The 16,475-nt window shown below is 40.2% G+C and overlaps 1 protein-coding gene across 1 annotated transcript in view; it reads left to right on the top strand.

Moving 5' to 3' along the window:
* The window catches only part of LOC107595687 (netrin receptor UNC5D-like), a 220,115-nt gene that overhangs the window by 172,145 nt on the left and 31,495 nt on the right, over nt 1–16,475 (top strand). The window contains exons 7-10 of the mRNA XM_016286179.1: nt 1,296–1,460; nt 3,611–3,646; nt 5,522–5,710; nt 15,452–15,856. Coding sequence (XP_016141665.1) covers nt 1,296–1,460; nt 3,611–3,646; nt 5,522–5,710; nt 15,452–15,856 — 795 coding nt within the window. The remainder of the gene's footprint in view (nt 1–1,295; nt 1,461–3,610; nt 3,647–5,521; nt 5,711–15,451; nt 15,857–16,475) is intronic.

Below are 16,475 nucleotides of genomic sequence, written 5' to 3'. Positions count from 1 at the left end.
TATATATATATATATATATATATATATATATATATATATATATATATATATATATATATATATATATATATATATAGCAATAAATTTATTTTTTTTGGCTTTTCAATTCTAGCCCAAATTAACATGCACTCATCAATACTGGTACATATTGTTATGGTAGCTCTTCTGGAAAATTGTCTGCATTAAATGTGCTCTTTCCTCTCTAGCTCTTTGTTCTTGAAAACCCAGAAGTGCATTTTGCCATCAGAAACAGTCCAAGGCTGGTCAGTCAGGTGGTGTGATTATGCCTCACTACTATGCCTTGTTAATTAAACATGCTTTCTGAGCAAATTGATGGCTAATCCATCTGTCTGAGAGCCTGCATATAAAGCAGGAATGTAAACGTATCTGCTGCATTTGAATTGACCTCAGTGGCATAAGCCTCTGGAGTTTTACAGTTGATATGTATCTGCGTTCTGTTAATGTGGCACTGTCATTCTCACAGATTTCCTGTTTACTGTCTAAAGCGCAATACAATGCTCTTCATAGCGAGCAAGAGAGATGGAGCGAGACAGATAAACAGGGATGAAAGGAATTCAGAAAGACAGACAACTGAAAGAGAGCATGTGTATGTGACAGAGATTTGACGGTAAGAGAATTCAGGATTACGAAATTCCATAAGTCGACGTTTAGGGAATCAAGACAGACATATGAAAGGAGAAAGACTGAGGGGCAGAAAAAGAAACCTGATGGAGCGAAAGAGAGGAGCAAAAAAATAAAGAGTTATCAGCCGCAGGGTTCTCGGGTGCTCTTACACTGGCTAAATTTATGGTTTCATTGGAAGTACCAATCGCATGGTAACCACTAGTCATGTTGGAGGAAAAGTTATCTGAGGAGGGCACCAGTCACTCTGCAACCAAAAAAACGTAATCTCACTCTCCAGCCCAGCTCAATCCCAGTACCCCACTCAACAGAGACACACAACCACACGGCATTTGCATTTAGATTAGCTGCAGAGGAAACACCAGCAGCCCATGGAGTCGTTAGGGTAAAGGGGAAAGCCTGATGGAACAAGACAAAAGTAAATTGTCTTTTGCTTTTGTCAGAGACAAACCTTGCAAGGGAAAATCCTGAAATTATAGGAACACATCCTGCAGAAAGAGGAATGAAATGAGTGACCATTCTAAGAGAGCGTTTATATCAGATACACAAGATTGATCTGAGAGGAAGTATGAATTCCAATTTTTAATTTGCAAACTCTGCATAATAAACATTTTATGTGTTCTAATGAAAACGTGTGTCTTTGTGTGTGGCAGTGGATGGTGGCTGGGCCGATTGGACTATGTGGTCTGTGTGTAGTTCTGAATGTGAGAGGCAGCGCATTAGAGAGTGTACAGACCCCGAGCCAAAACATGGAGGAAGACTGTGTGATGGAGCCGCCCTTGACACAGACAACTGCACTGGAGACCTCTGTATTCAAGGTGGGTAATAGTCACCATGTCATTACTGCTGTCATCATCATTATTACTATCACATCCATCATTGGCATCACTATTATCATCACCAGGATATATGCCAATCAGAACTGAATTGAGAATGCATTTTAAATCTTGAATTTAGTTTAAATTTGAAATTTGATGGTGGAGTTGTAATACAAAGTAGAATTAAACTGAACTGAAATTCTGAGAAATTTGTGATAAGTAATGCAATAAGTGGCATTCCTTTTTTTCACTGGTATTTTTACAAGACCATACAAGGTGCATTCATTAAAAAATATGAAATTACAGACTGTCTCATATAAACCCATTGAAAACTCTCAAAAAACATTTGAATATGAAACCAAGAGAAAACTAATTATAAAAAAATGGATGAATAAATAAATAGAATGTGTCGTTCTTAACCAGAAAAAGGTGCCCAACTTAAAGACAAATTTGAAATAGCGCCAATAGAAATGTGTATTATTATAAACATAAATATTGTTTGTATATTAAACAATATAAGTTTTAATAATAAGTTAAATAAATTAATAATTACTTTTATATAGTGTGTTTTTTTTCTTTTTTTTCTATACACTTTCTCTCATTGACACCCTCCACAAGGAGGGTAAGCCACAAAAGTGAATTGCTAAAGAAGCTGGTTGTTCACAGAGTGCTGTATCCAAGCATATTCATAGAAAGTTGAGTGGAAGGAAAAAGTGTGGTAGGAAAAGGTGCACCAGCAAGAATTTGGGGGAGCTTCACAAGGAGTGGACTAAGGCTGGCGTCAGCGCATCAAGAGCCACTACACACAGACAAATCCTAGACACATGCAGTAATTCAAAAGGAGACCCAACCAAGTATTGAGTGCATAGAAATGAACATACTTTTCAGAAACCTGACATTTCTGTTTAAAATATCCTTTTTTTATTGATCTTATGTAATATTCTAATTTTCTGAGACACTGAATTTTGGGTTTTCATTATCTGTAAGCCATAATCATCAAAATTTCAAGGCTTGAAATATTTCACTCTATGTGTAATGAATCTATATAATATATGGGTTTCACTTTCTGAAATGAGTGACAAAAAATATTGACCTTTTTCATGATATTCTAATTTTTTGAGATGTACCTGTATATGTCGTCATTGTGTTACCATCATTGTCATCATCATCATCATCATCATCATTGCACTGCTGTCCTCACTATCATCATTACCACCAGGCTAAACTAGATTGAAATAATTAAAACAGCTAAATAGAAAAAAATGTGTTTTGTTTTTTTCATTTTGACTTACAGTGTCAATGATAAAACCTACGGATGGTGTAATTCTTTCTACTTTACATGACGCTGTGTGTGGTTGTAAAGTGTATAAAGAGGCTCAATATACTCCTGATTTTCTGTTATACAGCTCATCCAGCTTCCTCTGTGCAACACAGACACAGAGCAGTAAAATCTCACTTTTGTTTAGATCAGTAGAGACAAGTGCTCTGTGGAAGGCTGTCAGCGCCTGAATGAAACCAGTCAGTCAAGCCCTCAGACGAGCAGCACTTGACAGGCCATTTTGTAATTCCTTGGGAGAGACAGAAATCTTCTGTTTTAATCCTCCTCGCTCATCATCCTGACAGTTCTTTAATCAATCTTTCCTGCCTCCATCCCCTGAGGGAGGAGGGTGTACACCTCACCATCCTCTGCAGATGAGTCTAAAGCCCAGCGGTGATAGACATCCCTATCAGAGACCAATTTCCTACACCTAATGCGGACACACATAACCACACACACTAATGCGTCCGTAATGTTCTTTTCTGTGTGAGAGTGGTAATTTTGTGTAAAAAATTTGACAGCGATTCCAGATTACATGCCTGTCATTGACCGTCATACATATGTAGATCTGTGTTTAGACAGCTTGATTCAGTACTGTCTTTTATTTACCTCCTACATAATTCTCAACATTCATTTTTTGAAAGAGCGAGGAGGAAGCTTTCTTCTAGCGTAACTTTGATGAGCTCATGCATCGTCACACCAAATGGGCTTTTTTATATCTCCAATGGATTCTTGCAACTTCCAAAAATGATTAGAGCAATGTGTGTGCATGAGCATCTGAAAGTTGCAGTGTTTGTGCATCTCACAGTATGTTATACATGTCTTTTTGCAGACAGGAAGCTGCTCCATGATGTGAAGGTTCCGCAAGGTGAGTCACTGCCACTGCCACTTCACCTTTCATCTGTGTTTCTTTTTTGCTTTGATTTTTTTTTAACTTCAGTTTTATCATTTCATTTACATGCATTGGATTACTTTTGAATATGCTCACAGGCATATGAAGCATGATGTAATAACGCCGCATTGCATCACAATCATCCATCTTCATATGATCGTTCTGTTCACGGTGTCTGTGTAATTAACCCCTTTTACTGTTATCATCATTCTGAGTCACGCTCGACAAACAACCTTATTGCAACCTTTACATAAGCTCGTTTCCACACTGACATTGTTCAACATTGGGTTGATGCCCTGACAATTAGGTTTCCAGTGAATCATCATCCAGGACGCCATTTGAAACAACCTGGAAAACCTTTAAAATGTCGATGACTTTTTAAAGACAGCTTTCAGAGTGCTGACTCAATGACTGAAACGGTGCCACATTAACTTGACAATGATTAAACATCTTTGACAGGTTTTACTTGAGGAATGTCAGTGTCCCCATCATGATTATAACATAGTCAAACATAACTCAGAAAATGTATCCTTTTACTATTTGTTTATTTATTCAAAAATTTGGAGTCAGAAAGATTCATTAAATTTTTTCAAAAGAAGTCTCTTTTTGTATATATGGAAGTCTGTTTCTGCCACAGATTTAAATAAAAACATATTTGTGACTTCTAATAATTGTGATCTCACAATTCTTACAATTCTGAGAATAAAATCATAATCGCAAGATATAAACTAAGAATTTTAACTATTTCCTCAAAATTATTTTGTTTGTCACCGAATAAAAAATAAAAAAGTAATCTCAGAATTTTTTTTGCGAGAATTGCAAGAAAAAAGTAAGAACTAAAAGTCAGAATTGTGAGATTAAAAGTCGCAATTAAATATTTAGTTTATATATATATATATATATATATATATATATATATATATATTTAGATAGATAGATAGATTTCTTTAAAAATAAGATATATAATAAATAGTGTGTGTGCATTTTGAAGCCCCACCCACACTTCCTGTTTCACCATAAAAAAGAAAACACACACAAAAAAAAAACTTTTTGTGTGTGTTATCTGAACTCCAATCTGAAGTCACAAAGAAGTGGGGTTCCAGAGAAAGGGAACGAGGGGGTTACCCACCAAAGGAGAAGGAAAACAAAAAGAAACGCAGCAAAGTGAGCAAATATCTAAACCCGAGTGCAAAAGAGATTCATTAGCCTGCCAAACTTTTCCAGAGCTCCCAATTAACCTGTTCTGTTTGCTGTTAGTGCAGCTCCACATGTTTCTGGCTATAGTGTTTTCATAGCCGCAGGCTTTGTCTGATGTTCCCTACCTGTCTGGCTTTTGAATGCTCAGAAACGACATGCTAGCTTTTCTTTGTTCTGTCTGTTGTTCAGTGTCCTGGTTGAATTGTTTGTGTGAACGAGTCGGCAGATAGGCCCTAATCACTATAGATGAGATAATATAATGAGCTGTGTTGTCACGAAATCCCTGTGGAAGGTTCGCGGTTTTTGCTTTGCCAGATTCCCTATGTGTGTTCGTGTTGAGAGTCAGGTGTGTGGTTGAGGGCTGATTGTAATCGCCCATCGCTTGGGAACTTTCAATAGTGCTGGAGGTGTCTGGGAAAGTGGGAGCATTAGAGAGACTAAGAGAGAAAGCGAGACTTCTGTGATGGTGTTTTATGGTTATGTAATTTATTTGTGGCTGTGTTGCATCTGTATACATCAAAATGAGATCCCTGAGCTATTTGATGGAAATTTGAGCGAATAAATAAATACCTGTATATAATGATTTTCAAAAGAACCACAGTCATTGCTTAGTCATTGTGTATTTCTCTTCAAATGTGTTTTCTCTTTTCCTAGCTGATATGGAGAGCAGTAATGATGTAGCGCTGTACTCTGGTCTGGCTGCGGGTTTAGTTACCGTGGTCGTGCTGGTCATCGCTGTAACGCTGTACAGGCGGAACCAGAGCGAGTATGGCGTTGATGTCATCGACTCGTCCGCACTGACCGGAGGATTTCAGTCCTTCAGCTTCAAAAGTGCCAGGCAAGGTGAGCAAAAACAACAACTTCAAATTGATCCAAGTACATGTATGACTCATGCCATAATTACAGTGTTTGCCAGGCAGAACTGTGAAAAACAAATGCAATTTCTTTCTACTTTTTATTTTCCCTACAGTTTCCTATAGTTAATTCAGCTTGAGCAGTTTAACCTGCAAACTCCATTCAAATATTAAAGTGTTTTTAATTAAGTTTTTAATGCAGTTTGTTTCTTGTTCTAAGCTTCACTATATACTTTTCGGCTTAAAACTAAAAAAAAATAAAAATACGGAATACAATTTTCTTTTCTTTTGCTTGTAAGCTTATCTTGTTCTATTTTTAAAAAAATTTTTAGTTTAGTTTTTATTTTATATTTCACCCAGCTGGTTCTAATGATGGAAAGATTGTTGTTGCATTTGTCCTGATAGTTTATTTTGATCCCCAGTTGTCTCCATTTATCAAAACGAACTACAGAGACAAATGCAAGTTTCAGTTCCACCATAATTTATCATTTTGAGAAATGTTTTTGTCTCAGTTTGAGTTTTAAACTATTAGACCTGACACAAATGTTGGTAGCAGGGTTGCAGTTAGTGCTAATTTGAATATAAAAACTATGTAATATAAAATTATAACAAGAAAGAAATTAATTTTCTAAGAAATGTAAAATGAATAGGTAGTTAGCACATAGTTAGCACTTAGTTATTGGATTGGTCACACTTTTTAAGGTCCAATTCTCGCCATTAGCAAACTATTAACTACGACTTTTACCTTAATAAGCTCCTAATTTGCTGCTTATTATTAGTTAGTAAGGTAGCTGTTAAGTTTTGGTATTGGATAGGATTAGGGATGTAGAATATGGTCATGGAGAATATGTGCTTTATAAGAACTAATAAACAGCAAATATGTTAATAATAGGCATGCTAGTAAGAAACTAGTTAATAGTGAGAATTGGTTCCTATACTAAAGTACCACTGGATGTCCTATGGTTGACAATCAACATTTTTCAAGAGTAATATAATTAAGTAATTTAATTCAAAAGTAATTATACTTAATGAAAAAAAATTTTTTTAAAGCCTTTTGCTCCCTGTTTACCTGGGTAATAAAAACATATCTTACCAAAAAACTATATATTTTTTTCCTCTCTGAACTTCATGTAGAACATTCCCTCACTTCACTCTGTTTCTTGTCTCTGCTCTAAACCAGAGCTAGAGGGTGTTAGTTGATTTACTTTCCATGTCTCTCTTCTCCTCTCCTTTGGCCCGTCTGACGCCCCCAGAAAAACAGATTGATGTTGATGGAGGGGTGCAGAGAGCGGAGCACTAGTTCTCTCTTGCTTTTCTGTTCAGTAATAGGGCCTGTTCACAGTGCTATCACTCTCCTTGGCCCACTAAACACCACCATCACTACAGACACACAAACACACACACGTATCACCAGATGTCTCGACAGGAAGTTTCAAAGGGCTAAACACAGCGAGGTGATAGATGCCACAGTGTACCCATCAAATACTTAAAGACATCAATGAAATGACGGATGGAAAAAGAATAGACTTGATCCAAAAAGTGAAGGAAGATACATTATAAACCATATCAGTCAGACTGAATAATAATTAGGCCACATAACATTAGTAGTCATAACTGATTTGCTGAAAAGCAATAATGATTGATAGATGGATGAACGGATAGTTGGATTTAATGAATTGAAATGTGCTAGTGGATGCAGTTCACTTTAAATATATTTGCCTAGAGATCTGATCACTATGGAAATCTTGACTCATTCGCTGATGCATTTACGACTCCATAGAACTGTTGAAATATCGTTGCAATAACCGTGTTGCCTAGGCGACAGATTTTTGACAGTGCTGCCAATACACGTACAGCAGAGAATGATTTTGATAGACGCTCGTATCAAGCAAGACAACTGTTGTCATGGAGATCGGAACCTTTAGCCTTGCGTGACAACTTTCACACATTTAGATTTTGAATAGATCTGCCGAAGTAGAGGTTTCAAGTGTGAGCTGCAGTCTATCCTCCTGGGCCTCCATTCAATCTGAGAAAGAGAAAATGAGTTCCTCTCACACCTCTTTTCGCCACCTCTCTTAGGGAAGTGCTCTCGTTCAGCCGACGCTTTTTTGATGAATAAAACAGATTGAGGGGTGTCTGTGTGAGTGTGATGCATTTTCGTGATCTGTCAAAGCTCTCAGCTGAGATCGTAATGAAACAAGTGGGATCACTTCGCACTGCTGGAACAGCTGCTTCTAATAATCAAAAGATTGTTGTTGCATTTGTCTTGATAGTTCATTTTGATAACTGGAGACAATTGGTTCCATCATAATTCATAATTTCAATAAATGTTTTTGTCTCAATTTTATGCTAAGAGTTTTATAAGGGCTACACATCAAAGTTTGGCTGGTTACCATGAATTACTTAGAACCTCCTGGTAGATGCCGCCCACCATCTGGGAAGCATCTGTCTCCATTGACTGCTGTTAAAAAAAGATATAGTATCTTGAATTATAATGTGTGAGCATATATATATGTATACAGGTGCATCTCAATAAATTACAATGTCATGGAAAAGTTCATTTATTTCAGTAATTCAACTCAAATTGTGAAACTCGTGTATTAAATAAATTCAGTGCACACAGACTGAAGTAGTTTAAGTCTTTGGTTCTTTTAATTGTGATGATTTTGGCTCACATTTAACAAAAACCCACCAATTCACTCTCTCAACAAATTAGAATATGGTGACATGCTAATCAACTCAAAACACCTGCAAAGGTTTCCTGAGCCTTCAAAATGGGCTCTCAGTTTGGTTCACTAGGCTACACAATCATGGGGAAGACTGCTGATCTGACAGTTGTCCAGAAGACAATCATTGACACCCTTCACAAGGAGAGTAAGCCACAAACATTCATTGCCAAAGAAGTTGGCTGTTCACAGAGTGCTGTATCCAAGCATGTTAACAGAAAGTTGAGTGGAAGGAAAAAGTGTGGAAAAAAAGATGCACAACCAACCAAGAGAACCGCAGCCTTATGAGGATTGTCAAGCAAAATCGATTCAAGAATTTGAGTGAACTTCACAAGGAATGGACTGAGGCTGGGGTCAAGGCATCAAGAGCCGTCACACACAGACGTGTCAAGGAATTTGGCTACAGTTGTCATACTCTTCTTGTCAAGCCACTCCTGAACCACAGACAACGTCAGAGGCGTCTTACCTGGGCTAAGGAGAAGAAGAACTGGACTGTTGCCCAGTGGTCCAAAGTCCTCTTTTCAGATGAGAGCAAGTTTTGAATTTCATTTGGAAACCAAGGTCCTAGAGTCTGGAGGAAGGGTGGAGAAGCTCATAGCCCAAGTTGCTTGAAGTCCACTGTTAAGTTTCCACAGTCTGTGATGATTTGGGGTGCAATGTCATCTGCTGGTGTTGGTCCATTGTGTTTTTTTTTTGAAAACCAACGTCACTGCACCCGTTTACCAATACATTTTGTAGCACTTTATGCTTCCTTCTGCTGACCAGCTTCTGACATTTGAAGATGCTGATTTCATTTTCCAGCATGATTTGGCACCTGTCCACACTGCCAAAAGCACCAAAAGTTGGTTAAATGACCATGTGTTGGTGTGTGTGTGTATATATATATATATATATATATATATATATGTGTATATATATATATATATATATACACACACATATATATACAGTATATATATATATATATATATATATTTGGAGATCAAAATTATAGAACAATCTATAAATACTTGATTTTTTCTGAAATATTGTTAAGGAATATCAGCTGTAGGTAAACCATTGTTCTACTAACATGTTTGACAAAATATCCAAGGCATTTCAACAAAAACCTTTATTTTGTAGAAAACACTGTGATCAAAATTTGAGAACAGTAACCACTGTGGCACAAAATTTTGGAGGGTTACAGCTGTCAGAAATTAGTAGAGAGTGTAAAGGCCCTTGCTTTGAATGACTTCAGCACATCTGTGGCCACAGGACATCAGAAGTCTCTCACACTGCTCTGGTGTGATCTTGGTCCACTCTTCTTCCAGTCTCTTCCATAGTTTGGTAACTGTAGTGGGTTTCTTAGCCATAACTTTGTCACCAAGGATTTTCCATAGATTTTCAGTCAGGTTTAAATCAGGACTCTGGCCCGGCTATTTCATTATTTCAATGTTCTTAGCTTCAGGGAACTGCTCGATCTGTTTTTCAGTGTGATGGGAGTATTGTCTTGCATGAAAGTTGCAGGATGATTGGGAGATGCTTGGAGGGAAGGAACTGCATGTTGCTGAAGGAGGTTCTGATAAACATTTGCATTCACTCTTCCATTTAGCTGTATAAGAGGCCCAACTCCTGCTGCAGGAAACTCTTCACCCCAAACACTTTCTTCTCCACCTTTCACTAACATCTTTACACACTTGGAGTTCAGTCTTTCCCCAGTTTGACACCAAACATAATGTTTCCCATCAGACCCAAATAAATTAAACTTGCTCTCATCACTAAAGTGAACTTTGGACCAGTCCTTCTCTCTCTACACAACATGCTCCTCAGCAAAGAGGAATCTAGCCTTTTGATTCTTTCTGCTGATGAGAGGCTTGGTCACTGCAGAGTGCACTTTTAGTCCAACTTCCCTTACACATGCTGAGACAGATCCTTACCATGTTCAGCATTGAACTGGCAAGCAATTCCAGCTGCAGTGTTGAACCGATTCCCCATTGAGAGTCTCTGCATTATCCTTTCTTCTCATGCATTTGTCTTACATGGACAACCAACCTTTTGGGGGGACTTGAATGAATTAGTGTCATTATAAACCTGCAATATTCAAGAAATCATCTGGACAACCACCTGTCACAGGGTTTCAGTCACCTTAGAGCGGCCTGCCATCTTACAATCTCAGTGACAATTGGAGGAATGCTGCCAGTTAAATAGGGTTTGTCATTTATATTGTCAGGGATTCCTCACAGTCACTTCAGTCACCATCCAGGACAATCACCAGATCACAGTCACCTGAGTTCTGATCACCCGCACCTGCTGTCACCAATCAAGCCACACTACAATACACACACATCACAGTCACTCACCGTCCGGTCTACCATTCACTCCTATGGACTGTTCTGGACTCTTTCAGCTGAACTCACCTAGAAAGACTTACCTACACACCCGCAGAAGTCCTGGAGGAGCTAGTAAACACCCTCCGGGCTTCCCTGCTTCCTCCGACAACCCCCCAATCTGCCTCTGTCAGTCCCATGGCCATGCCTGCTTCATACGCGGGTGACGCAGCTGAGTGTGTCGGCTTCCTCCTGCAAGTGGCGCTGTATAATGAGATGCAGCCTCAGAAGTTTACCACCAAATGCACAAAGATAGCATTTCTGATTTCACTTCTTAAAGGAAAAGCGCTGTTGTGGGCTAAAGAATGCTAATAGTGCCATAATTAATTCATATGATGCCTTCACTACCCATTTCAAAGAAGTGTTTGGCCATACTACAGGAGTGCTATCTGTGTCCGATCAGTTGTTGCGCCAAGGCACTTCTTCCACAAGTGACTACACACTGCTATTCAGAACGCTGGTGGCGACTAGCAGGTGGAATGAGGCGGCTCTACTTGGCGCATACCGGCAAGGATTGAATCCCCGTGTTCAAGCTCAAATGGCTATTTATGATGATTCCGTTGGACTGGAAAGTTTCATGCAAAGAGCCAACCGAATTTCCCAGCTTCTGTCCGCATGCCACGCCACCGAAGCAGCCCTCCAGTCTGACGCGCCCGACATGATCAAGGAGCTCCAGAGATTTCTAGGATTTGTTAACCTTTTATCGTCAATTTATCAAGGATTTCAGTTTCCACACTGCTCCTTTGACTTCCATGCTCCGAGGAAAGCCCAAGTCCCTGTCCTGGACCACCAGCGCCCACGAAGCCCTCAGAAAACTCAAAACAGCCTTCAGCACGGCCCCCATCCTTCACCATCCTGATCCTGATGTTCCGTTCGTAGTGGAAGTGGACGCCTCCACCACCGGCGTCGGGGCCGTGCTGTCCCAACATTATTGTGAGCCTCCTCGTCTCCAGCCTTGCGCATTCTATTAGAAGAAACTGACCCCAGCGGAGCAGAATTACGACATCAGAAACCGGGAGTTGCTGGCAATCAAACTCGCCCTGGAGAAGTGGCGGCACTGACTGGAGGGAGCAAATCATCCATTCACAGTAATTACCGACCCCAAGAATCTTCAATACCTCAGAGACGCCAAGAGACTTAACCCTCGCCAAGCCCGCTGGGCATTGTTCTTCACCAGGTTTCAGTTCACAATCACCTATCGTCCAGGAAATCGTAACAATAAAGCCGACGCCCTCTCACGCATACATTCTCCAGACTTGCCTTCAGATCCTGAACCCATTCTCCCTCCAGCCCTGATTGTAAGCCCTATTCAATGGCACATCGATGATGACATCCGAGCCGCCACTTTACCGAACCTGCTCTCCTGGGAGGCCCAGAAGGGATTGCCGTTGGGAAGTGGGCACATACGTTTTCCCTTCTGGGCCTCCCAGGGGAGCAGGCTCAGTTCACAATGTACCGGGCTCTGGACATCCAGGCAGCCAACGGACCCTCTCGCTCCTCCAAGCTCTCAACTGGTGGCCTAGTATGACCCGTGATATCATCAAGTACGTCCGCAGTTGCTCAGTCTGCGCCATGTCCAAGACCCCTCGTCACCTCCCCATAGGCAAGCTCGTGCCCCTGCCGATCCCACGTTGACCCTGGTCACACATTGGAATCGATTTTGTGACAGACTTACCCAACTCAGACAGCTGTACCTGCATCTTGGTAGTCGTAGATCGCTTCTCCAAAGCCTGTAAGCTAATACCCCTCAAGGGACTTCCAACCACTCTCGGAACTGCAGAAAGTCTGTTCGCACACATCTTCAGAAACATTGGAATCCCCAAGGACATAATCTCCGACAGTGGACCACAGTTTATCTCCCACGTTTGGAGGGCATTCTTCCGGCTATTAGGGGTCACTGTGAACTTGTCCTCTGACTACCATCCCCAGACGAACGACCAGACTGAGCGGAAGATCCAGGAACTCGGATGTTACCTCCGGGCATACTGTTACGGCGACCAACACCGCTGGAGCCGTTTCCTCCCTTGGGCCGAGTATGCACAGAATTCCCTGAGACAGAACACCACTGGCCTCACGCCATTTCAGTGCATACTCTGCTACCAACCACCGCTCTTCCCGTGGACAGGAGAACCGTCAGAGGTGCCAGCTGTAGACCACTGGTTCCGAGCGAGCGAGAAAGTGTGGGACTCAGCTCACCTCCCCCTCCAACGTGCAGTGCGGAGGCATAAGACCTTCGCAGATGCCCGGCGTACTTCCACTCCCACTTACCATCCAGGAGATAAAATATGGCTGTCCACCCGGGATCTGCGCCTCCGCCTGCCCTGTAAGAAACTGAGTCCCCGCTACATTGGTCCGTTCCCGATACAGAGGCAGATCAACGAGGTCACTTATGAACTCAGACTCCCACCCAGGTACCGAATTCACCCCACTTTCCATGTTTCACTCCTTAAACCTCACTCTCCCTCTGCTCCAGGACCCACTGAATCTAACGAACCTCCTCCTCCAGAAATCCTTGACCAACCATCCATCTACCTGGTCCGAGACATCCTGGACTCGCGGCGACGGGGTGGGCAGCTGGAGTACTTAGTCGACTGAGATGGTGATGGACCTGAGGAACATTCCTGGGTGGCTGGTGCTAGAGGACTTCCATCACACCCGTCCTGATCGTCCCCCACCCAGAAGCTGTGGCCGCCCCCGTTGCCGCTTGAGTGCGATCAGGACAATCACCAGATCACAGTCACCTGAGTTCTGATCACCCGCACCTGCTGTCACCAATCAAGCCACACTACAAGTACACACATCACAGTCACTCACCGTCCGGGCTACCGTTCACTCCTATGGACTGTTCTGGACTCTCTCAGCTGAACTCACCTAGAAAGACTTACCTTCTGTTTCTCCTGCGATCCTCCAAAGACTCCTTGGAAACGGATCCGTGATCTCCAACGAACCTGCAAAAGATACAAACCATCAGTACTCTGATAAGAATCTCTGAATCATTCACTGTGTTGATACTCACCTGCATTTACCTCACCCATTCCATTCCTCTGCAAATCCTGTCAATAAACCAACTTGTTTTGCACTTACCTGTTGTTTCCGGCCTTGATTTGTGACATATATATATATTACTTACGGCCGATGTCTGATAGCATAGGTAAAATTGTTGCTTCTCTAAGGAATATATAAATATATTATTATTTTTGGCAGAATATACAGGTCTTTTGAAAGGGTGTCAGTGGCAAAACATCTCTTTTTTTCTGAAACTAACCAGCCAAACCGTGACCCACTGGACTGAATGAACTCTGCTCAAAACAAACAAAAACAGGGCTGTATTTCCCTAGCATTGGGCCAACACAGAATCTGTGCAATTTTTTTTACATTTTCTTAGCTTATTGTGGAAAAAAAATCAGTGGAATTCTGCAGAATGGATTTAAATGTTAAAAGTTGCTGAGAGTACTACACTCATTTTGGTAACTGAAAGCATTATTAAATTATTAATGTTCGATAAATATTTAATGTCTGCTAAATATTAAATGATTTATTAAACAAACCCAGGGATGTACTGTAGACAACTTTTTGAATGATGGATGTTTGAATTCCTTGGAAGCCTGCAGAGGTTTCAGTTAAATTCTGCAGGGTCGGATTCTGTGAAGGTCTACTAATCAACAAAGACACAATGTTATGTGTATGGTAGATCTACTGTACAGATACTACTGGGCATATAGTTGTGCACTAATGTATAATCGAGGGGTAGCATTTAAAAATGTTGTCAGCAAAAGTAATGCAATTTGTCAAGTTTTAAGCTGTGTCTGAATCAGTCAAAGGATGTCTAAGATGATGAAAATCCAAGGATGTCTACGATGAAAAGCAGAAATCTTTTTCCGAATTCTTGTTGGTTTTTATAATTTATTGAAAAACTTTTTAAATTCATATTTTAAGTAATAATAATGCATATTTTTTTCCATACACCATGAATACAGGCGTATATCATAAATGATTTTATACAGTCAAAATTAGTTTTAAGGTAAGTTTTTATTATTTATTTATTTCTGTATTAATATTAATCAAGACAATATAAACATAACAGCTTCATAAAAGACATATAATAAAAGATTAATTTTAAGGTTTATGCAACCTAATTAATACTTTAAAGGGATAGTTCACCCAAAAATTAAAATTCTGTCATTAATTACTCACCCTCATGTCGTTCCAACCCCGTAAAAGAACTTTGTTCACCAAATCTGAGAGCTTTCTGACCCTCCATATTATACAGCAATGCAACTGACATGTTCAATGCCCAGAAAGGTAGTAAGGACATTGTTAAAATAGTCCATGTGACGTCAGTGGTTCAACCTTAATTTTATGAAGCTACAAGAATACTTTTTGTGTGCAAAGAAAACAAAAATAATGGCTATTCAACAATTTCTTCAGCCTTTGTCAGTCTTCAACTAACCCTTTAATCCCAACAAAAAATAAATAAATACATTTTCAAAAGTTAAAAACACGTTAATCAGAAGATGTGTATTCAAGTCATTCCATGAATGATTAGCATTTTAAATGCATTTTTGAATAGCGTAATAGATTGAGACAAAACAAATGAGTGTCATGTCATTGACCTGTATACCATACTTTGTGTTCCAGGTAACCCTCTGTTAATGAACTCCTCCATGCAGCCAGACCTGACCGTGTCACGGACCTACACTGGCCCCATCTGTTTCCCTGACTCCATGGAGAAGGAGCTCATCCCTGAACCTGCACTCTTCGACCCCCTTCCTGACCTCAAGGTCAAAGTTCACAGCTCCTTTATGGTCTCTCTGGGTGTGTCTGAGAGGGCAGAGTATCATGCGAAAGCACCTTCCCAAACGTTTCCTCGCGGTGTGGTGCAGGAGATCGGAGGTGGTGGAGGCACGCTGGGGGGGAGAGGGAAGAGCCAGCTGGCTCCCGTCCAGCCAGCGCTAGTCTCCAGTATGATGACTGGCAAGCGACCGCTCAGGACCAGCGGGGTGTTTGGGCATGGCGGAGGACGACTGGTGGTGCCCAATGCAGGTGTGTGTTTAGTGCATGCTGTAGAAAGATTAAAGAACCGAGAGAGAATCAAACACACTACATGAAAATTAGGGCTGAACGATTTTGGAAAATAATCTAATTGTGATTTTTTTTTTTACCAAGATTGCGATTTAATATGCAATAATTTTTTTTAAGCTCTTTATGTTCTGTATTATTCAACAAAGACAAGCTATAAATCATTGTATAGTATGAACAACACACTATTAGATAGATTAAACATAAATGTTCTTTTCTGTAGGCCAGGCCTATGTTACGATGAAATTAGGTGATGCATGAATTGATATGAATGACATTTTTATTTAACAACTACAATCACAGTATATTGACTGATTTGTTGAACTTCCAACCTTGTAAGCATGTAATAATTATGACAACATAAAGCACTGACAAATAAGCCTGGTGTAAACATTAATATGAAAGTCAGTAACAAATCACACAAACTAAAGTAGATTGCAGAAATATAAAAACAAATCTGTTGCTTTACCACACTACTTTAGGTCATTCAAAGTCACTGTAATAAATATATGTAAACATGTGGACTGCACTTTTTAAACACTGTCTGTTAACTTTAGACCAGTGGTTCTCAAACTTTTTTGGT

The sequence above is a fragment of the Sinocyclocheilus grahami genome, unplaced genomic scaffold, assembly GCF_001515645.1.
Source record: "Sinocyclocheilus grahami isolate Dianchi unplaced genomic scaffold, SAMN03320097.WGS_v1.1 scaffold207.1, whole genome shotgun sequence".
In the NCBI taxonomy this organism is placed as follows: Eukaryota; Metazoa; Chordata; class Actinopteri; order Cypriniformes; family Cyprinidae; genus Sinocyclocheilus; species Sinocyclocheilus grahami.
The sequence above is the reverse complement of the archived record's forward strand: the minus strand, read 5'-3'. Positions and strand labels throughout refer to the sequence as shown.